We start from the raw sequence: 23,815 nt of genomic DNA on the forward strand, positions 1-23,815 counted from the left end.
CTAGTCTGTGTTCACTGGTGTCAAAAATGTCACTCACACTGTTCTATGTCAGGCAAGTGAATATCATTTGATCATTTAATTGATGATGATCATCGAATCACCTGAAGTTTGTTTAGCTTGTGTTGTCCTTTAAACGAGCACCAAGATGTTTCTGTCTCCAGCTAATAAACTCCTCTCTCCTCATGTGACACATTTCACCCCCTTTATTTTAACATTGATGGCCAATGTAGAGGGAGTGGTCTCTTTACAAGAGGAGAGAGTGAACATTTGAACCTTGTTTAACATGGAAAGAGGCTCATTTTAATGGCTACGGTTCATTATTAGAACCTCTCTCGCTCCCCCGTGTCTCTTTTTATGAGTTAACACTGCATATGAACTTAATTTCATGAAGATAATATACTGAGCAGATGGTGCACATTTGCATCGCTAAAGGCATATCAGCGTTTATTAAATTCAGAGATATTGAATCTTGATTAATACTTTCATTACTGTGCGCTAAAAGTCTTTTTATTAGGTAACAGTAGACATAATTATTGACTTGAGAAATCAGTTCTCAAGCTACAGCTTAATAATAGATAAAACTGTGTGGATTTGGATATCTTAAATGAGAAATATCTGGTTATAGACTCCAGTTTGGTGAAGAATGACTTTTCACAGTAACAGCTAACTCTTAAAATGATTTAAAATCTAATTTCATACAGTTGTGCTGTTGTGTTTCTAACCCTTTCCCTAAACCCAAAGTTGTGAAGAACTCATACAGTGAGACACATTACATGACATTAGCAGGGTTAGCTCAGATTAATTTGAAATATAGTCACTCACAGTTACTGAATATAAATTACATTGTATTTTTTAAATTAGTGATGTTATCCATTGGATTGTAGAAAATGTAATCCAGTCTGAATATTTATATGAGAAATTTTAGCTCCAAAAAATGTTTCTTTCTCTCTTTAAACATCTCAGAACATTTTCAATGTAAAACACATTTTTCATATTCAGCATTTACATTTGTTCAAATCAAATTACCATTACTAAAACAGTACTGGCACAGACTGCAGCTGTTCTGTGTGTACTCTACAACACGTGGGATTTTGTTTACAAAATACCATATTTAAATATATATATTCAAAAATGTCCTATTGTTACATCAGAAGACCATTTGGGTGGCATTTGTTCCTTCTGGTCAGCCCAAGTGGCTCTTTGGTGAGCCCACCCTAAGGCTTCATAGTCAGGCCCTGAATTCATTCTTGTTTGTCAAGTAATCTTTTCTGTATTTCCAGGCAGTGTGTTGCAGAGTGGAAGAGGACTGATAAGTGACCTCTGACCTCTCAGTATCCCTGTGGTTAAAGCTCTGGGATGATGAAGGCCTCTCACATATTCCTCATCATCTTCCTCGCCTACAGGACTCTGGTATGTGTCTACAGACATCCTGCTGACATGCCAGTTTATTGGGTAGAGCTGTTTAATTGTAATGCAATCTAGTACATAGTCCTTGAAACATACTGTATGTCAGATCAAACTGAAATGACAGTGCTGATCAAATATGAATCAATATTCTGTTACTACATAGCCTACTTCTCACCCAAAATGATTTCAGAAACAGATTTTAGTGTACAGTTAATGTAATATGAGAATGTTTCTTACCAGATCGTCATGTCGAACACAGTCACAGGGAGGACAGGTGTTAGTGCACTCACATACACGTGCTGCAGCCGTCGAGACTACCAAAACAAAGAACAGAGAAGCTCTGATTTAATGGTTTTAGAGGGAGTTCGATGTCATTCTCTGTTCATGCCATCACTCCGCTCTATCTTTACATAGCAAATAGTTTGCTGCTTTATTAAAGTTTAAAACATCATGTATTTAACCTTTGACTGAAAGTTTGTGTAGTGTGTGTCAGGTAGGACTGTGAAGGACACGATGGAGAAATGGAACCGCTACAGGACTGAATGTCTGCTCCAGATAAGCACAGAACTCAAACCCAAAGGTAACAAATACAAACATGTGCATTTTATTAATGAATGATACCAAAAATGTTCAGCCACCCATACCTATGGTACCTTCTCCTCCCCTCTCCTCTCCTCTTCTCTCCTCTCCTCTCCTCTCCTCTCCTCTCCTCTCCTCAGGAGTGTTTTGTAGTCGTATGTTTGACATGTACGCCTGCTGGTCAGATGGAAAACCAAACTCTACAGTCAAGGTGCCCTGCCCCTGGTACCTGCCCTGGTACAATCAAGGTGGGAATGCCGTCTCACATACACACACACGCATGCACACGCACACACACACACACACACACAGTGTTATTCTCACTATAGGTATGTACTATAATCAAGGGTGTGTTTGTGCAGTGCGTAATGGCTTTGTGTTGCGGGAGTGTGGACCTGATGGTCAGTGGACCGCCAGCACCTCCAGCAGCACCTGGAGGGACCATTCTCAGTGTAACTTTGACAACAGCCAACAGGAAGCTCAGGTACACACACACAAACATAAACATACACATAAATTAACTTTCCATTCTTGCCCACGGTATTAACCCACTCTTGCCTTCTTGTTGCATTTCTCACAGGAGAGGCAGATGATGATCTTAGCCTACTTCAGAGTCATGTACACAGTAGGTTACTGCATCAGTCTGGCTAGTCTGTCTCTGGCTCTGATTATTCTGCTGTTCTTCAGGTAGGTGCATCTTCTCCTCAATCTGTTTTCTGCTTTAGGATTCATTTGCACTCTGTTAACTCACAGTGAAGCATTTTGTAACTTTCTTTAGAAATGTTAAATAGCTAAAGTTAATTATTGTTGTAAACCACGGCTATTATTGCCACAACCAGTATATTTCTGTAGAACATCTTATCATGCATGATTTAGTGGCATTTAGCTTCGTGGCTGCAACCAGCGAAATAACCCTGGTCTCCCCATCCCCTATGGTGGCTGCTAAAAATGCACAAGGCCCTCTCTTGAGCCAATGTTTGGTTTGTCCGTTCTGGGCTACTGTAAAAACATGGCGGTGCAACATGGCGGACTCTGTGGAAGAGGACCTGCTCCCTCTGTAGATATAAAAGTCTTATTCTTATTTGGAAACAACATCATTTTTTGTTTCAGGTGATTATTTCAGGTAATTATTACACTAATGAAGACATCATTCTGAATATTATATTCCCTCTCTGTGAATAGATCCCATTAAAGCCCCTTAAATTCTACACACTTTAATACAGTTTTTTCTCCCATATAAAGATAGTTAGTTAGTTAATTCAGACCTCTGGTGCTGTTTCTGTTCCTATTCTGCATTCTGACAGAAAAAAACACAGCCAACACTTCATGCTTCTCTGAATTGTTTAGTGTCAACGTAAAAGCATAACAGCAGCATGCACTAACAATGAGAAATGGTTAAAAAAAATAAAAAAAATAAACACACCTCAGATTAAAACTTGAATTTAGCAAATCTCTGACCAGGTTTGGCCCCAAGAAACACAGTGTATGCTTTTCTTAAAATGTTGAAAATTTCACTCAGTGTGTTACATATTTAGCAGTCCGACTGAATCTAGAACACCGTTGAACATCACTGTGTGCGTGTGTGATGTCTACAGGAGGCTGCGCTGCACCAGAAACTACATCCACACCAACTTGTTTGCATCGTTCATTCTGCGAGCTGTTTCCATCCTGACCAGAGATGCTCTGCTGAGTGGAGACATTCCTGAGCTCAGGGACGTCTCAGATGTACTCAGTGATCAGGTTGGGGCACAGAAAACATGGCTGATTGTATTTTCCAACCCTTAATTGCATCAAAAGACAATTTTCAACCAGGTCTAAACTTGGGAAACGAAAGTTATTGCTGATACACAAGTCAACAAGTTTTTATATCAAGTATCTCCAAAAGTCCTGAAAGTGGTGTGCTTCTGCCTCTTGTGGTCAAAATGAGTATTACAACAATGAATCCTTCTTATCACCTGCCAAATGTTCTTGGTCATTAACACAGCAGAGAAAATAATTTAGATCAGACTTAACAAATGGATCATCAGAATTTCTTTCCCATCTGAGGGCTTCCCTAAGTAGTCGATATCATAACTCTGGACTCGTAGTCAGACTTGTATCACAAAAAGTTGGACTTGATTGCTGTGGGACTTGACTCTCTAGAGGCTTGACTTGAAATTCAAAAGGAATACTAATCATGTTTTTCAAGTTTTGACCTGGTAAATCCGAGAAACATTTAAAAAAAGACAACAGTTAAAGAGATTTAAATCTTGACTTGGTATCTGCTCATAGAGGCTGCGGCCTTGACTGGATTTGACCCACAAGACTTAGGAGCTGTTTCTGTTGATGTCTTGTAATGTCTCGAGAACTTTTTATCTCTTCCTTCACACTCACACATTAGGCAGTGACAGGCTGCCACGTGGCTCAGGTGCTGATGCATTACTGTGTAGGAGCCAACTACTACTGGCTGCTGGTGGAAGGTTTGTACCTGCACAACCTGTTGGTGATGGTGGTCTTCTCTGACAGCCGCTACTTCTCTGGATACCTAATCATAGGCTGGGGTACACACACACACACACACACACACACACACACACACACACACACACACACACACACACACACACACAAATAGTCACACACAATACAGCTGAAATTGAAAGGAAATTGAATAAAAAAGGGTTTTGCTATTAATTATCTGTCACATTGTTATAAATTAAATTGTCTTGTGAACTTTCTATACTTAAATGTGTTTGTTTTCGTCAGGCACTCCAGTGTTATTTGTGGTTCCTTGGATTATTGTACGTTACCTGTTTGAAAACACAAGGTAAGTTTTAATAAATTTTGTGTGCGCCATTTCCACAGATTTTAATTAAACTCAATTTTGCCTTTTAATGTGTTCATTCTTTGTAGATGTTGGGAAATTAATGTGAACATGGTACACTGGTGGATAATTCGCACTCCCATTCTGCTCGTCATTCTGGTAATGTACACCCAGGGGCATTCACACACTCAAATAGACTCAGGGTAACTGGCAATTTCAGGATGTTTCAGAGCCTATTACTCTCTCCGTTAAATATAAAATAAATGCAGACAGCAGAGAAGAGAAACATCACAGCCCTGTGAGCTTCAGGTTGGCTGTTGTACATATGGTCTGTAAATTGTGTTTCTCTGTGATGTTTCTCATCTGCATCGTGTTGACTTCCTCTCTCTGCCGCCTCACAGTTCTTCTTCAGGAAGTGTTGGGGGTTGCTAGCTGTCATATAGTGCAGATACCATGCCTGTACATCCATGACATGCAGCACTGTCTTATTCAGATTATCACACATAAATACATACTCCAACAGGACACATGCACATCAGCATGTACATATAATGAGGCAGGACATTTCTGTGGTTATATCTGGTTTCATGGCTGACTCATAGAAGCTTCCTTCAACAAAGCATTAGATTATTTAAAAACTGTGTTAAATTTGTGTTATGAACTGGCATATAATCTTATCTGTAACACTATGATGTGTTTTTATCTCTTCAGGTGAACTTCTTCATCTTTATACGCATCATTCATATTCTGGTGTCCAAACTGAAATCCCATCAGATGAGATACACAGACTACAAAATCAGGTAAGACACGTGGGCACGGCTGTAGTGCCCCAACACTGCCCAAGTTATATTCACTCCCCCTGAAAACACTGAAGAAAAAATACTAAAAATACATTTCCCACTACAAATACAGAGGCCTCTCTTATAATGTCCCGACATAACCTTGTTCACACACACACACACACAAACACACACACATCCTGATGGCTATCTAGCACAAATGGAGGGATTTACTGGAACAATTTCCATCCAGCAGTGCTACTGTCTTATCGCCTGCAATGTTCTGCCGGAGAAAGGATACTTACTTTTCTGTTTATCCCTGATCAGAGTTCATGGGCAGCTGGGTTTCTGTATGACACTGTCCTTCAACTGGAAAAAAACAAAGTGGAGCATCTACCCTGCTGAAGTGTATTAGAGCAAACATTGAACAGATCTAAAGGCAACACTCCATCACTGTATTTCTGTAGTTTAATATCCACCCTGAATAGCTGGATCGCCCCAGGGAGGAGAGAAGGGAGATCCAGGACGGGGGCCATGCTAATCCAGTTTGGATTTAAGGCTGCTCCTGGTTAATGCCTGTCCGTGAAAATTAAATGGACAAATTAGCAAAAAGAACTTCTTCTGTTTTGTGCTTTCACTCCAGACTGGCCAAATCCACATTGACCCTGATCCCTCTGCTGGGGATCCATGAAGTGGTCTTTGCAGTGTTGGCAGAGGAGCACATGGAGGGCGTCCTCCGCTACATCATTCTCTTTTTCCAACTCTTCTTCAACTCTTTCCAGGTAATGTCAGGACTTTATATATCATTTGTATAAAGATATCTGCACTCTGAAGAGTTTCTCTGGATAGAAGCAGCGATTTCATGGTATTTATACATTTGGTTTGACATTAAGAGTCATTTCCCCTCTTCACAGGGTTTACTTGTAGCCATCCTCTACTGTTTTGTCAACACCGAGGTACGTGGTGTGTGTGTGTGTGTGTGTGTGTAGTAAGGAAATGCAGTGTTTTCATTTCTAATAGTATGCAGTCACTTCCTACGTTTGTGTCATTTCTCATTTATCCCCTGATGATAAATGTACTCAGCATTATAACCCTTTTCCACTCTTCTTTCTCTCTGTAACTCAGGTGCAGGCAGAGATAAAGAAGAAATGGCAGAGGTGGAAACTGGGGATGACTGACCTGGATGACCTGAGAAACACTGGCAGCCACACGCCGAAGGTTGAGTCTGTCGAGTAAATACATGCTTTATATTTACACAAAAAGTTTTTTTCCCTGCTGCGTTTCTATTTACAGGCTTTGTGTATCTGAGAGACAATCTCTAGATCAAATATATTTGTGTGAAGGCCAGTAAAACAGGCAGACTAGTAAATATGGAAACTATGCTTGTATTACAAACGTGCATTTTAAAGGATGAGCAGTGGAAACACTTAAGCTCGGCTTCACACTGTGCAAGCAATTCCTGAATATCTCGTATTTTTTCTGGTAGACTTTAGATGTTACTTCAGTCATTTAACAAATTTTGAGGAGGTTGTTTTTCATCATTTGAAACTGATAGAAAAGATGGCTCCTCATGAGCCACAGCCACATATTTGATTTTGTCGCAATTATTTAATCTATCTAATGAAGCTGAAAGGAAAGGGACTTTCACATGTACAGTAAATATAACCACAAATTACAACAGATACTACTGGTACCGATGGTGATTGCTACAAAGAGTTCAACCACTTTAAAAAGGTATACAAAGAATATGCGATTCAAGTGAAAAAGTCTCAAAATACATACAGCCAAGTTTACTCATGTTTTTTACACTTGATTCTTTTTTACAGAAAACTGAAATAATGTTATGTCATTATGCAGGTTGATAGTGTGCCACCATACAGCCAGTGCCACCCGCCCAATGCCGAGAGACCAGCTGCCTCTCCATCCCACCCCACTCCTCTTCTCCTCCCTCTAACCCTAAGCGCCAACTTCCTCACCCCTTCACCCACCAGGACCAGCTGGGAGCCAAACATCTGAGGACCTGCTGCTGTATTTCTGCTCATGTAAAGGATGGAGGATGAGACGTGTTGTGATCAGCTACTGCTGACAATTCAAAACAGCCTTTAAAGTAAAATAAGGAAATATCAGTGATAAATGTTTAAATGGAAATCACTCAATGACTGACTGACTAAGAGGATTTATGATTCAGAAAACTATTTCATTAGGATCTAAAGACACTTGTTTTGTTTACCAAGATAAAGCAGATACAGCATAAGTGTTAAAAGAAATAGATTCATGGATTCAAATTTTCTTTAGTGCCAGAAATTGATGAGATTATAGAGAAAGGTGTGTGGGCACAGTCCTTGAGCTTAAGGATCCGTATTTAGGTATCCAACATTTTAGCCACCCTCTTGAAGAGTCCTCAAGCAACAGGGTGAATACGAAGCATTTCCTGGTGTAGCTCAAGGAACCTAAAAAAGAAGGAAGGGTCATCACGTCACTGAATCTTGCTCTGGGGCTAGACCGCGGTGCCGGTTGTATTCAAGTCATGAGTCTATGCATGGAGAAACACTAAAACCCAACATACACTGCTTTTAGTGTGTTGCTCCATGCATCTCCCATTGACCTCAACACAGTCTGGCACCAAAGCAAGATTCAGTGACGTGATGACCCTTCTTCTTCTTGGGTTCCTTGGTGACTCTAACAGTCTGTCAAAAGGGGGGAAATTAAATTAGTTCATTTTTTTTACTACCTCTGTAATTATTTTCTGTTTATAGATGGAAATGTGCCCAACAACTAAATTGAACAATTTTACCATAAAGTGGATAAAATCACTATTATTCTCTTTCTGAGAAATGCCAAATCTCTATTCAGTCATCTAAGATAATCTACTGTTGGTTATTATCAACCGTCCTGAAAGGTATTCAGCCGTCATTCCACTCCCCACAGTACACTTTACATATTCATTTCCTGTTGTGTAGTTTGTCTTTCTTTTCAGCATTAAAACATTTTTTATTACTCTTAAAAATGAGTCCAGTCACGAATCATAATATAACATGAATACTTGGAATACAACCTGGAATTCAGGTGAAACAGCAGCCTCTATCGCCATCTAGTGGAGACATAGAGTGGGAGCAGGCCACAATGGGAAAGCAGCCACTGTATGAAATCAAGCCAAGAAGCATGTTTAATGAGTCATCTTGTCCAGTAAACTTTGTAGAGTAAAACACAAAACCTGCCTCAAATCTTGAACACTGACTGAAGTAAAAAGAGATTTGTTAAGTATCGCTTTTCTTCTTGGAAAACTGTTGGACTGCTTCCCTGTTTCAGATAAACTATGCAGGATTTTCCTAAAAAACAATGTATAGACTCGTATGAGAGTAATCCCACTCAGTCATCACTTCTGACCCACTAGCAGTGTGTGATGGTGTCTGCACCTGCATAGACCCTGCTCTCTGCCTCTATCATTTTTTGTTTGTTGTTGAGGATGTTTCGTAGCATTGGTGATTCTGGAGAAAGACATTTGATGGTTGAGTCTCTTTCATACACAGACAGCTACTCAACAATCAGCCACCTTTCACCTTTTAAATGGTGTGTTTACAAACTGCAGTCAACAAATCCTGCAAAGTATTCCTTTAATAAGATGTCCTGAATAAAAATATACTTTGAAGAAAAAACTAACTACCACTGTACAACTGAAATGGTGTTGTTTCATATTCATATTTCACCAATAAGGAAGAAAACTGGAGAAAACATGTTGTGCCAACACCCTGACTGCACTCAACACTTAATTATTTGACACAAAGTTTCAGCAAAAAGTTAATTAAATCACTATAAAGCAACATGCTGTCAATGTTACTTGGAAACAGGAGTTTTAACTTGCATGAACCAACCCTGCAACTGGTGATATCTTTACTGTAACTACGTATCCTAAGCTGACCTAACCAGGGTATGAATACTGTGTAGACTCATTTTCTATGCTGCTACTGCCAAAGAGAAAAAAATGAAGAAAATGAAAGGTTTAGTAGTCTTTTAATAGCTGTTGTGTGCAGTAAGGAAAGAAATGAAGAATACACCAAAATGGAAGTTATTTTTAATTGGATATGAACATTATCACCAACAAAAACGCTTTAAAAGTCAAACAAAAGTGGTTGAAAGGAAGGAAAAAAGAGGTAACGAGTGAAACCATAAAAAACACATTCAACATTGTCCCTAATTAATCATCCATATTTGTGCAAAGTTCACCACAGATCTATGCAAACATTACCACATTTCATACATAGATGCCATTTTGTTAACAGAAAAATAAGGTAGCATTTAGTTGCCAAATGAATTAGCCATATCACTTTTGGCACAGTGGGTAGCAGACAGAAACGCAGTCGGGACGTCTGCAGTCAGTCCGGCCTCACAGCTTCTCATCTGCGTTGTTCAGTGGTGTGTACAAGTATGCAGCATCATCCTCTTCATAGATGATAGCCACAGTCTCACCAGCATCCGACACTGCTGCACTGGTCTGTATGTAAGCCTGAGAAAGAGGAGAACACAAAAAAGGGAATGTACCGTTTCACATTTTCACAATATGACTCAGATGCCTACACCTTGTCATCTCTGGCTGAGCTAATTGTTGCGTATATTGCACAGAAAATTAATAATCTGGTATTATTTCATGTAAATACTTAAAGCTCTTCACCCTCTCAAGCAGCTGCAGTCGCTCTTCATTCAGCAGGTTACTTTGTCTCAGCTGGCTGACTGTGTTCTCCAGTCCCAGAAGTTTCTCCAGGTGTCGGCGGTGTCGCTGCTGCAGCACTTTGACCTTCTTCTGCAGCTCAGACACAATGGCCTCCAGCTGCTCCTTACTCAAACTGTTCCTATGGTAGCTGTTCATATAAAAAAGGAAAGCGATTGTAAAAGCTTGAAAGATCATTTAAATTATCCATTTTTGATATTTAGTTATTGACTGATACATCTTTATTGAAATTGAATTCAAGACTGACTAGAGTAATCTATCAATCATTGCAGCAACCAATTCTTTATAAATATTTCCCTGAGTGAAAGTACAGACATGTCCTTGAAATTGCTCACCAGTGCTCCTCCAGCTGGTGATCCAGTGGTTCTACACCGTCATCCTCTGACTGGCCATCGTCTCCCTCTCCCTCGTCTGTGTCCAGTCTTTCCACAGTGAGGACCAGGGACGTGGGGGAAGGTGGTACATGTTTGGACACTATGGGCAGAGTGGATGTGATGGGTTTGGAGCTCAGAGCGGATGACAGCACGGTATCCGGAGTGAAGGTGATGTGATTGGCGGTTTCACTGGGGAACACGCTTGGTATTGTCTCGAAGTATGCAATGACTTGAGTTTCATGGCCTTCGTGGACGTCTGAGAGCTCCTCGGTGGTACAAGTCAAATCTTCAACACAGAGAGAGGCCACAGCCTCGTCTGTACAGCCGAGTGTGGATTCATTCAGGACCAGCCCGTGGCCCTGAGTTAAAATGATTCCATTCACCAGCTCATCTTGCCCTTCACCAGCAGGGCATTCAGACATCAGCACCACCTCTGTGTTCTCTCCACTGTTACTTAGATCAGTTACTGTCTGGAATAAAGTCAAAGGGAAATTTGCCACTGTTTTGAATGCGTCCACCGATGCCAGCGGGTTCATGTCTGTTTGGAGAGAACGGTCAGATTCTCCAACATCAATTGACTCCAGCAGGCTGGCATCTCCCTGCTGCGCTGGGTCCACAGTGATCTCATACAGGTGTACTGTGTGCAACATACTCTCCATCTCTGCAGCGTCAACAGCCTCCGTCCTGTCATCCGACACCGTTATGCTTTCATTGCTGTCAGCTCGAAGCCGTTTTGCCTTCTTCTCACAGTGATCAGTAGCTTTCCGTTTCTAGAAAGAAGCAGGAGTGTGTGTTTGTCAAAAGCAACATGATATTGTTTTACAGAGCAGGTGTAGTGTTGCAAACAAAACTGTCCTACTAACTTCAGAAAACTCATCAGAATTGGCCACAGCATGGTCTTTACGTACTGCAGCTGATCAATTCAATCAGTACAGTGTCTATCTATATATCTATCTTCGTAATTCAGTAGCCCTAACATTTCAGAGACTATGGTAGGTCTCTTCTTGTTTTACCTCGGCCTCCAGGAAGACTGTGGGCACAGCATCATTCTCCAGGTAACGGATACCCCATCGCACCTTGAAACACGAAGGTGAAAAATGTTCGTGGCAGATATACTGGTGTCGAGAGGGAGTCCAGTTCTCACGTCCAATGTTCCTCAGCCACTGATGCAGCCGGGCCGTGTCCTGCAGAGGGAACCTAGAATACAATTAAGACCAGTGATGTGAGACACTGACCACAGAAATATTAAAGAACAGAAATGCAAAGAAAAACAGAATTTACACTGTGCTTGTTCCAATGATATGACAGTAAAGTCAATATTTATTAGCATTATAACTTCCTGCCTCAGCTGGAAATCAGAGCATCAGCACTGATGCTGGGATCAGGTAACTGACTGACTCTGTGGACTCATCACATTTTGGCTTGTGCCATTACACTCTGTATAGTGTAAGACAACAACACTGGTAGTTTATGAGGTTGAGTTAGTGGTGGTGCTGGAAGTGATTAAGTTTATATTGAGAGACGTCTCTAATATTTGGTGCAAGGTGGACAGAATATTAGAAAACAGTTACTAAAAAGCTTGATTTTCTCCCATTCACTGTAAGTAATATCTAATTTCACTGTAGGACTTCCAGGATTTGGGTATGAAAGCCAAAACTCCCTGTAAAATCGTCGCGTGTCTAAAACCTCCCGTAAGCGTTCAGTTATGTAGAGATCTAGTGACTGCGAAGGCCACAGCATATGATCCACACTGATTTCACACCCTTCAAACCATTCAGTGACCCCTCCTCATGCCCCATGAATGGGAGCATTATCATGTAAGAGACCAGTCCCATCAGGATCGCGGTGTTTCACCATAAGATAAAGGCGATCACTTAAACCCACTTTGATTGATCAGTAGTGACCCTTCCCAGTTGACCGAAACCATGCCAGCAAAATGCTCCTGACAGCATAACAGAGCCCCCGACTGTAATCTTTCTACTCTCATCAATCAGGTTTTTCCTGTATGCATATCTCAGGTTGAATTTTTTGAATATTTTTTCCCCCGAAACTAAAAAAGTTCTGGCAACCAGTTATAACTTCTGTAAATAAAAAACAAGTTTAACAAACACTTGAACCAAAGCGCATTATTTTATGTATATCAACACCCAAGCTTATATCAGAAATAGACAGTAAGCTATACAGAATACCACTTTGTAGCTATGAGACAAATAAGAACGAACTGGTAAAAATCTACTCTACCTTCATAAAATAACTGGAAATCATCTGTAAACCGCATTATAGAGATGTAAAGGTTCATTTATAGAATTGGAAATCAAGAGTTAAAACACTTTGCCGAGTGCAGATGGCATACTGTATATCTGAATATATATGAGTATGTATAAGAATGAACACCACCATACTAGCCTGTGTTACTTCTGTCATTTCTTTTTTGTTTTCACTTTATTATCTGTATTATTAGTAACTTAAGTACTTTTTTCTACTATAAAGCATGTAACTATTGTAATAATAGTAAAATAAGTACGGACGACATCATATGTACTTAGATGTATGTGTTTATGTAAGCTCCCACACCCTTACATACAAGTATTTATAAGGTGAATTTGCTTGGCAGTAAACCTCCAGACTGGCTGACAGTCTCAAATCATGATTCAATCAGGACTCGGACTGTCCCACCGGGCAGACCAAGAGGACACAAACTTAGCAGGTGATAAAAAAACGCCGAAAAATATATGAATGATATTTCATAACAATGATGTATTTCAGTCAACAAACCTGTTATAAAAATCGACGTTGTTTAAGTGTGACTCATCAAACAGGAAGACGCTGGATAAAGTTAGATGACGCTTCTACCTGAACTACCTGAGCACTGAAGTAAGCTAGCTCAAAGTCTGTGAAAACACAACCGGCTTACTTGTAGAAGCTTTTCCTGTCGCTGCCGCTCCCGGAGTCATTCCTGCAGTTCGGGACCGAACAGTACTTTGGCATCTCAGTTCGGTGTCGTTGCTGCCGATGGCTTCGTGTCCAACTGGGTTCACAACAAGGTGAAACTCGTGCTGTGTTGTCAACTCGTGGCGCATAGTTGACGACTGACGGATCAGCTGTTGAGGCTCGTGACGTCAAATAAATGCGACTGCCACACGACCAGGAAGCGGCGTGACGCAGCCTTTCATTCGTGAAACGGATCGATTATGAAACCCGCAGTAAATTATTTATGATCAAATAATAAAACAAAAGGATTTTTATTAAATCAACATGTTGACATCAGGTAGTTTAAACTGCAAACCCCCTTTCCCCAAAACAAGTGGACTCTCTAATTGCAGCAACGGAATGTAACTAAATAAAATTACTTTATTTTTCAAGTACTGTACTTAAGTACAACTTCTAGGTATTTATACTGTACTTAAGTATTTCCATTTTTTTTTTGCTGCTTTATACCTCCACTGCACTACATTTTGAAGGTAAATATTGTACCTTTTACTACTTACATGACATTTACTGTAGTTACTAGTTACTCTGCAGATTACATGCTGCATCAGAGCCAGAGTTGCACTTTTTAAAATTAATTTAATTTATGGCCAATCAGATAAAGAAAACCTAATGATTCTGATAATCATAAAACTGCAGAATACCTGATGAGATAATCTGGCCGACCCATAGTATAAAATATAGACATGTATGTATAAAGTGCATTTATAGCCAGAAAATTACTTTATACTCAAGTGTCTCGATATTAAAAAAGCTTTAAGACTTTTACTGAAGTTCTGTTCATATGAGTAATTCTCACTTTAACCAAAGTAATATGTCACACACAATATCTTTACTTTTACTCTAATATGACTTTTTTTATGACTGCTAAATTGACAAAGATACCAGCTTGTTTCTAAAATCACCGGACTGTATTTTTTTTATTCAATAATTTTCTCCAAACATTACACGGAATCTTTAAATGATACAGTATATATACATACACATCAGTGTATTTCTTTATCTAAAAAGTTGAGGGCCACTGGACAATGCAGCTGTGCGTTTCAAGACAGGATTGCATTTTGGACGTTTGTGTACTGAAGAAATCCACATATGGGGATAATAAGTCACCAGCAATCGAACATGTATTGGAGACTAGAGTGCCATCAGTGTTTGCCTTTACACCAAAGCTAGTCTGGAGAGGAGACTGTGCAGGAGCTGCCAGGTGAGTGGCACAATGACGGTCGGGGATGAAAACATGGAGAGCAGCAGTATCTTCCTCAACAGGAAGCAGTGCAAAATAAATGTTACCAGCTACATGACCGAACCAACTAAATACACCACTAATGGCAAACAGCACCTTTAAGAGTGTACCCAGGGACAATCAATCTATTTTTTGGGGGCTGGGATAATACATCAATCAATCATCATTTTGTATTCCTGTAAAATAAAAAATTAACTGATATACTGCAGGTTGGTTTGAGAAACACTGATAAACATGCTGCTCTTAACCCAGTTTACAATGCTCTAAGCTGTGTACAGAGGCCAACAGTGCTAGGTTTCAGAATCAGAGGATGCTCCTTGTAAAAACTGAACAATCATTTTCATTACAGATCTTTGGTACATACCAGCTATTTGATCCATCTGCCGAGTTTATCAGATATTTAAAAACCAAACAGCTCCAAGGAGACTCATCTGAAATTCTCAGGGTTGGTTTCTTTACCCAGTGATGGAACACACGATTAGGTAAATGGACAACGGAATGGGGGATTTTCCAGTTTTAACTGATAACATGAAAGAACAGACCCAGTTCTGAACTGGGCTGGTGTAAGTGATCTCTTCCCATCTCAATTACACCACGTGCTTTCTGCATACAACTAGTGGAAGTTTGTTGGGGAGAGGGATCCCTTAGGCTAAGCATGAACAAGAGCATGTCCGAGCACTGGAGGGAGTGTGGTGGCTGGGATGGTTCAGGTCAGATGGGAGGTCGTCAGTGTCACAGACAGGTTAGCGTGGCCTCTACATCATCCCCAACTGCATTAGCGTGTTGGCATACGCCATGGGTTTGACGTTTGGATGAGGCTGTAAAAGAGAATCAGAGGCAAAAAAAAATTAGATCAAGATACAACAAGCTTTCTAGGAGCTTTCTAGCTGGGCTTCCAAACATTATGTTACCATTTTACCTTAAATTAACCACTTAAATATCATTTTAATGCAACTTAGGTGAGAAGGAACGATGAGAAGTGCAAGACACTTTAGAGCACTGTGTCCCACACTACCAGTGTCAGTGAAACTGATATTTTATTGAGAAATTGTTTTTTTTTCCTTTCATGTCCTCTGTCCCCCACTATGATAAGTCTATGACTTATACAGAAAGCTTTACTTGTTGCTAAAGTAACCGCTGACTGCCGCTAACTGTAGCTGACGATATCTGTGCTGCTAGGTGAGTCTGCTCAGACCAGAAACTGGGAGCTTGGAGCACCAGGGTGTTGGCATTTACACTTGTAGCACAGGAGTTTTGAACCAATGGGAGGAGGAGGTTTTCAGGTGCAATAGAAATGGAGCTGGGTGAGTGGGCTCCAGTTCTAATCAACCAGCAAGAAGGCACAGCAATTTAGACAAATGGGCTGAACAGGACCAGTTTACATAAGAAAAAAAATCTGTGCCATGAAGCCTCTGGGTGAGTAATTACCAAAGCCAATGGGCATGATGATGATGGCAAGTTGACACAAGGTGACAATTACAATAAATATAACAATTGAGAGTACAGGATACTGACCACAGCAGTGAACTGGTGAAATTCTGGCTTGAGGTCTGATCCCCTGAGGTGGATATAAGCTCCTTTGTTTCCCATCTGATCACTGAGGGAAGGCAGGATACAACACACAACAGTTAAAATGAACAGTAACAGATGATTCCACACTCTTAATTAAGTTAGCCAGCATAATAACGTACCAGTAGTTGGGTGCTGAGAACACGGTGATGCACTTCCCTGAATGAGTGACCTCGTACCCCTCAGCTTTGACCTCATGACTACGCACGATGAAGTCCAGCTTATTCTGTTCCAGGAAGCGCTCTGTCACATCTGGCCCGAACTGACAGCTCACTCCTCGCTTGCTGATGGACCGGCCATTCTACAAGACACAGAGAGAGAGAGAGAGAAGTGGACAATTAATTATTAATCCAAAGTAGAAGTACACTGAATGTTACTCTAACAAACTACTGCATACTCTGACATTATAGACCTAATGATGTTCTGTGTGGGAACTGACCTGAGGCTGTGGATCTGACCAGAGGAGGTCACACATGGGACCTGTGAAAGAGCAGAGGAAGGCGTTGAAATTGACGAATTTTCCTTTAAAATCAGTTATTTCTTTTGCGCGGTCTTTGCAACACCAAAGAACATAAATATACACACGAGAAGCATTGAAGTGCTGCATAAACTTCTGTCATTCAACAGAATTTGATTTCCCCATTAGAGCACTGATGATGCAGGAAGACAATCCTATCTGCAATCACAACTTACCACAAGAGTTGATGTTTACTCCTCAGGAAAAGACTCCTGCACACTGGCCACTTCACTTGCGATTAAGTTTATTGACAACAACGTTTCGGTACTTAGACCTTCATCAGGTTGTCTTCTCCCCAAGATAATGTCGATGTCGACCCTAAGGTGTGCCAAAGCTGCACTCTGTTACTCCTCATTAGTAAAAATTCAGTGCGAACAGGAACCGGACCAGAACTAAAATGCATTTTTTCCTGTTCGTCCAAACCATATCAGCGAAACTACAGGTGCGAAAACACTTTTAGAGCCCAATTTACACTGATGTTACATCTGGAATATGACCCTACCTGAGTCTGGAGGCTGTCTGTTCCTGTCAATCTTCCTGAGGTCGTCCAATGTCACACCATCTTCACTGAACAGTCCACCATGCATGACCTGAGATGGAGAATCTTATTAGGACTGTGTGCACAGTACAACATATCAAACCACTGCGTTATTAAGGGTTGCAAAAATCATTAATAACAGAACGAATCTTCAGAGAAGATTGGGGTAAATTATGGCTGTTCGTCCATTATACAAAAAGCCCACACACACAGTTTTCAGTAACAGTCACTGTATTTAAAGATAATCAAATAATCCACCATGAGCACAACTGTCTGTAGAATTTAGTTATCAAATAGAAACAGCACACGTGAACAACAACAAAACTAGTGGGGTGGCCCTGTGAGTGCCACTGCTTACCAGAACTTTGCTGTTGATACACTGTGCAAGAGGCAGCCACTGGAAGACCTCGCTGAAGAGCTGGAACATCTGGGCTGTGTACTTGGCTTTGACCTCCCCTTCAAATCCATACATCTGGTTCATGTTGTCTGTCTCATGGTTACCTGTAGGTAAAAAGCTTGGTTAGATGTCACAATATGAAAAGGGCTAATAAATGAATTTCTGCGTTGTGCTTTAAGCTTGATGACAACCCATGTATAAAGTGTGAGACGTTAATATGGCGTGTTTCAGCAGATATTACACATTCATCGTGCACAGGCACAGTGTGACTGCTCTCACCCCTAAGCAAGTGGAAGTTGTCAGGGTAGAGTAGCTTGAAGCCGAAGAGAGTAAGAATGACCTCGAGAGAGAAAGAGCCGCGATCCACAAAGTCACCATTGAACAGCTGAATTCAGTGGTTAAGAATTATGACAAACAAGTTTTGGATTTGAGGCTGTTGGCGGTTTGGACACAGACACAGATTCTGAGACATATATATATATATATATAGTGTGATATACACTAAAAATATTGTGTATTCTTCACCCAGCCCTTTACAGGTAGGCCCACTGGTTAATTATTAAACCTGGACACAAATTTAATAGCCGATAGGTGGCTGCTGCAAAAAGAAAGGATACATAAGGGTTGGTCTCTGAGGGTAAGCCGTTCAACTTGAAGATGTTGAGGAGATCGTAGTACTGCCCATGGGTGTCACCACAAATAGTTATTTTTTCTGTCTGTGGAAAAGAAGAGAAAAAAGAGTCACAAAAAAGATGACAAACAGCCATGAAGAATAACATCTTAGACCTGCATGGTTTATTTACGCTCATGCGGTGACTAACCTCTGTAGTGTTATTATGGGCTGATCATAGAGTCGGTAACTGAAGAATGTAATTATACTGTTGCACTCACTATATATAAAGTAAACACAGTTTTATGTCTCTTTACAAGTGAGTATCTGCAAAGTCCTCACCTCTTTTAATGAGATTTCAACAAGACTTGGTAGTTTTGATAGAACATCTTTAACTTGCACCAAGATCTGAAAGGAGTACAAAAAAACATTAAATTACAAATACAGATATGTTTCCTTCAGTGAGTGTATTTAATATGAATAAACATCTTTACCTGATAAGCACACTTTCTGTGCAGCTTCTTCTGGTCTTTGAACCAATCCATCATCTCCTTCATGAACGCCAATGTGATAGTCCCATCTTCAAGTTTGGGGCCTACATAGTCATCCTCAATCGCTGCAATTAAACATAATCTTAATTTCAGATTTAAAAAATCACCAAGTACAGTTAAGAATCCAATGATTTACACAATGTTCACACCAGTGGATGTTGTTATCATTAGTTCCTGTTTTACATACAACATGTTTTGCTCAATCAGGACAAATGTGATTACAGATATATTTTTTCATATATTCATCCAATAACACAGGGAACTTACTCATGTTTTCAATGTCCAGAGAGTCAACAACAGATTTTTTTATCTCATCGCTGGCGATGGCTCTCTCAAAAGCCTTCTGTTTCACAATCTTGTTACATTCCTGATACTTCATCCTTGCATCCTTGTCATTCGGTCGAACCCTCACTACCTGTTATCAGAAAGGGAAATGATAGGAATTAAACACACTGGTTAATCATCAACTGGCATTGAGGCTGACAGAGAAACTGAACCGGATGTAAATGCTAATTAAAGTATATCAAGGTTTTAATTTCTTAAATATGCAAACAGTTTAAAATGGATAATACATATTTTGTTCGTTGTGGTACTGTAAATTTAAAACATTCACACTCTTATGCCCGATACATTTCAGAGACCTATAAAAACCTATAAATTTAGCTCTAACCTCTCATCAGTTCATGAGGATTAGCTCTCATGTTCTGTTGTCATGGTGCTTCGTCTAGTTTGTAGGTCTTTGTTACCACAGCCCTGGTATATTTATATTTCTAATTATGAGAACACCATGAACAATAGACACCATATTAGCTGTGGTATGAGTGCCTTCACACAGAGTCTAATTGGCATCATGGCTGGATTAAAGGATGATCCCTATTCCAAGCTGTTAAAGCAATATGAGGAGCCCAACTCGTGGTGATCACAGATGGAATTGTGGTGTCCTTTGTTTTGAGAAAAATCAGGGAAAAACATGTAGTTGTACTGTGCACATTATTCATTCATTCTAGGTTTAGACATCATGGCAGTTAAAGTGTGCAGCTGCTAACAGTCAACGACGCAGCATTTATTACCGTCTCGTAGTCCTTAAGCGCAGCCTTGAACTTGCCCAGTGCCATGTTGGAGGTGGCACGGCGGTAATATCCCTTAATGTAGTTTTTGTCTATATCCAGGGCCTTCGTCGCGTCAGCCAGGGCATAGCCATAGCACTCTGTGCGTAGGTATGCCAGGCTGCGGTTGCTGTAGTAGATGGCATTGGATGGATTGAGGTCCAGGGCCTCTGAGTAGTACTTGATTGCATTTTCATAGTCTTTGTCTGAAAAACAAAATGTCACATCTTCACTGGCAAACAGAGTTTGTGGCTCTACAAAGATCCTATAAAAATGTCACAAACACTGCAGGCAGTACAGGCATATTTTATTTCTTACTTGGGTGATAGTACAGCTGAACACTAAGGCCAAAATACAAGGAGTGCTGAAACAATCGTGACGACATTTGGGCTCATGTCACTGTATCAATCTCAGAAATATGTCAGTGTTTGGTATTAATTTGCAAGTGCTTGTTTCTTCCCACTTTGGTATGCTTCAGTGTACTTGTTGACTGAATTTTATAACAATAACTTGATTGAATTTTGTTGTAATGATTTGTTACAAATAAAACATTTATGAAAACCTAATTGTATGCCTCCCTTTTCCAGTAGTCAAGAAAATCAGAATCACTATTCACCAATAAGAAAGGAAAACCTTGCCAACTACTTTGATAATCAATTAATCATTTCAGTCACTTTTCAAGCAAAAATGTTAAACATTGTCTGGTTCCAGCTGTGAGATGTGAGGATTTGCTGCTGTTTTTTGTCATTTATGATATTATATGAAGAGTCTCATGAAGTTTTATATTGGGACAGCAATTGCCTGGTAATTATGGGTAAATATCTAACCTTGTCCCTTATTTTATGCTGCATAAGACATAAAAAAAGGCAATCATGCCCATCCTTCAACAGACAGCATTCACATTACATCTGCTATGACTCATGAGGGTGTCAGCCCTGGTAATGTTCAGGCCTACAGAAATCAAACTTCATCAGGAAGTATGTTCAGAAGAAACACTTGATATGCACAAGTAAAATCCTGTAATATTTCGCATTAGAAGTACATTTTGAAATGTATCTAAATAAACATCACAAAGACTACACAGCGGCCCACAGTCGGATAACTTGACTTTCATTATTGATGCTTCCTTAATGATTAAAGCGGAGGCGCAACATCACTGTTAATATTTATATCCCACCGCTTAGAAAGGAATGGATGCACAACTAGACAGGAATAATGGCTCAAAAGCAACATACTGCTGAACATTACAGCACCTGTTTCCACTGTGAGCTCTGTGAAAACGAGGCTGTGCCCTGCTGCTGGCACACACGCGCCCGCTGGCTAGCAGAATATTCTAGTTGAGTTGCATCTGATCCTCACCTACAGCTAGCTAGCTAGCTACACGCTAATCTGACAACACGGCTGAATACAAACAAAATGGGTGGTCACATCGGAGGGGCCGTGCGTTTTAAAACCCAAAGACGTGACCAAATCTGAGAAAGTTAGCGGGTGCGTTTAACGTGACACGCGTGACAAGCATGGGTTAACACGCTGGTGTTAAACTAGCTGCTAGCTAGCGTTAGCTAAATCCGCTAACCCGTTTCAATTCAGCGCCGCGTAATCCAATGAATGGGGGTTTACAGCTAGCATGTTAGCTTAGCTTAACGTTAGCGACCGGTTCCAGCCGGAGCGTGTTGCAACATAACTATGTCGCTGCTGTAATTAGTGGTCACATCTCTGTCTGTTGTAAACCGCTGGTAAAAGCCACCGACTTGACAGGTCTGTCAAATTACCTTTGAAGTACTTATTCGCCTTCTCCTTCAGCAGCTCTGCATCATTACCTCCCTCCGCCATCTTCTTCTCACTGCCGTATTCCGATCCGTTCGCCATTGACGGTCGCAAAGGTCGCAAAGTGCCTTTTTTTTTTTTTTTTGAATAATCATAATAAATAGGAAACATATATATTTATATATATTTTTTAAAGATAACTTTCAAAGTTTACCTCAAAAGAAAAACCTTACACAGAAACTGGAAAACAACCCGTAGTGTAACATTGTAAGTTAATTATTTGAGATGTAAGTGAAGACAGGCCCACTCCTCTCTCACTAAAATACAACCTATGACAATGTAGTACAAAGATCTCTCACATACAAAAACAAGAAAGGAAAATATAAAGAATTTGATTGAGTTTGTCTCAATTAAGCTTAATTGTGAAACTACATTACGCTAATTAATCAGGTTAACTATAGCCCTATGTGGGTAAATCACAAGTGTAGCATGTGTTGATGTTTTCATGCCTGTGTTGAGGAAACTGCTTGTTTTTGAGAGGGCTTTCTGTACTGATTGTGGCTATAGCTAAGTTTTGTGTTACACTGTCCAATAATAATAATTAAGTGTCCCATTAGTTTTGATAAAAGTAAAGTGTGTGTGTGTGTGGATTGCTAGGTGTGAGACAGAGGCATTGACAATAAAGTCAGGATGGTAGAAGGTAGAAAATATCAAGCAGGAATAATATTTACATTTTCGTTCTTTAAGTTTATTAACCAGCAGGGGTCAATATAGACCTTCACTGAAATAACCATGACATTGTCATGAAACTGAGCAGCATAACTGGTTGGGAAAGGGGCCTAGAGGAAAATACCGGTGTGTTCATTATGAGGTTAACCAAAAAAATATTCTGATGGTGAGTAATATGTTACAACCGAATCATTAGTTTAAGATTAGGTTAATGATTCATGGGGGAGCCGTTTTTCCCTGCCTTCTCTGGAATAATTACTTTAATTTAGAGTGAAAGCCTGTCCTCAAGTCCTACCTCTCTGGCTCAACTGCAATACAATTTCCATCAATTAAAATGCCTGCTCCTGTGACACAAAAGTACAGCCTCGGTCACATTTCCTGTTGGTATTCTTCCAGTTGCTTCAAGGCCTGAGCATGTTGAAGTGGAAGTTTCCTGCCATCTGAACGCAGCAATGTCGGCCTCCGGCATCCACAGATGTGGCAGCGAGGGGACAATCATGGCACAGGTGCACATCTCCACAACTTTTACTCACTCACACATGGCATCTGACGCACCCCAGCCTCAAATAACTGGTTTGCAAAAACAACACGCAACCTTAAGCAGAAACACATCCAAGCTTAGACACCTTTTTCTTTGCCAGAAACTCTTGTCAAATAGTACTTTGCGTCACTGGAGTCAAGAAAAGGACATCTGTCATGTGCACCAGAAAGGAAAAGTCAACAATTTGAGACGTAGGTTTGTGGTTTGGTGTGTTTGGGTTTTAGATGGTTAGGGTTAGAAGTTCAACAGAGTAAGAGACGCTGAAGAGAAGCATGTGACACAGAGGATACAGCCCAGTCCAGTCTGCTGCCCTGACTCATAAGCGACATCCCGCAGTGAAGAGTAAGAGGCCAAACAGTCGGGTGACTCACTGTGACCCCTGTCGAACACTTACTTACTGTAGAGTGTGAGTTCACTTTCTCTTAGCAAGATTATCTATGAGTCGTCCTTTTTTCTGTGAGGCATAACACGTCTAGCTCTGTGATGGTTTTACTAGTAGCGCTTGCGGGAGGGAAAAAAAGGATTGCCTGAGACCGAGCTGACGTTACAGCCTCAGCCCCACATGAGAGTAAACGCAGACAGAGAGTGGGA

At 40.4% G+C, this 23,815-nt stretch overlaps 3 protein-coding genes across 3 annotated transcripts; 1 reads left to right on the forward strand and 2 right to left on the reverse strand.

The window, feature by feature from the left end:
• Nucleotides 1-1,359: 1,359 nt before the first annotated feature.
• On the forward strand, nt 1,360-7,584 carry gipr (gastric inhibitory polypeptide receptor). The gene is made up of 14 exons (XM_073485266.1): nt 1,360-1,410; nt 1,891-1,987; nt 2,127-2,234; nt 2,349-2,470; nt 2,567-2,673; nt 3,582-3,726; nt 4,367-4,526; nt 4,732-4,792; nt 4,879-4,948; nt 5,501-5,589; nt 6,212-6,350; nt 6,483-6,524; nt 6,694-6,795; nt 7,426-7,584. The coding sequence occupies exons 1-14, from the start codon at nt 1,360-1,362 to the stop codon at nt 7,582-7,584; spliced, it is 1,452 nt and encodes a 483-aa protein (XP_073341367.1).
• A 2,282-nt stretch (nt 7,585-9,866) lies between these two features.
• Nucleotides 9,867-13,753, reverse strand: LOC141013691 (THAP domain-containing protein 5-like). The gene is made up of 5 exons (XM_073487514.1): nt 13,583-13,753; nt 11,682-11,865; nt 10,630-11,438; nt 10,238-10,424; nt 9,867-10,072 (listed from the first exon to the last, which is right to left on the reverse strand). Exons 1-5 carry the CDS (start codon nt 13,654-13,656, stop codon nt 9,953-9,955), a joined length of 1,374 nt encoding a protein of 457 aa, XP_073343615.1. The 5' UTR covers nt 13,657-13,753; the 3' UTR covers nt 9,867-9,952.
• Nucleotides 13,754-14,557: 804 nt separating this feature from the next.
• On the reverse strand, nt 14,558-22,056 carry ppp5c (protein phosphatase 5, catalytic subunit). The gene is made up of 13 exons (XM_073493676.1): nt 21,960-22,056; nt 20,152-20,393; nt 19,349-19,496; nt 19,025-19,146; nt 18,873-18,938; nt 18,538-18,636; nt 18,200-18,305; nt 17,882-18,024; nt 17,488-17,575; nt 16,908-16,948; nt 16,591-16,769; nt 16,415-16,496; nt 14,558-15,717 (listed from the first exon to the last, which is right to left on the reverse strand). Exons 1-13 carry the CDS (start codon nt 22,054-22,056, stop codon nt 15,655-15,657), a joined length of 1,476 nt encoding a protein of 491 aa, XP_073349777.1. The 3' UTR covers nt 14,558-15,654.
• Nucleotides 22,057-23,815: the final 1,759 nt, after the last annotated feature.

The sequence above is a fragment of the Pagrus major genome, chromosome 2, assembly GCF_040436345.1.
Source record: "Pagrus major chromosome 2, Pma_NU_1.0".
NCBI lineage: Eukaryota > Metazoa > Chordata > Actinopteri > Spariformes > Sparidae > Pagrus > Pagrus major.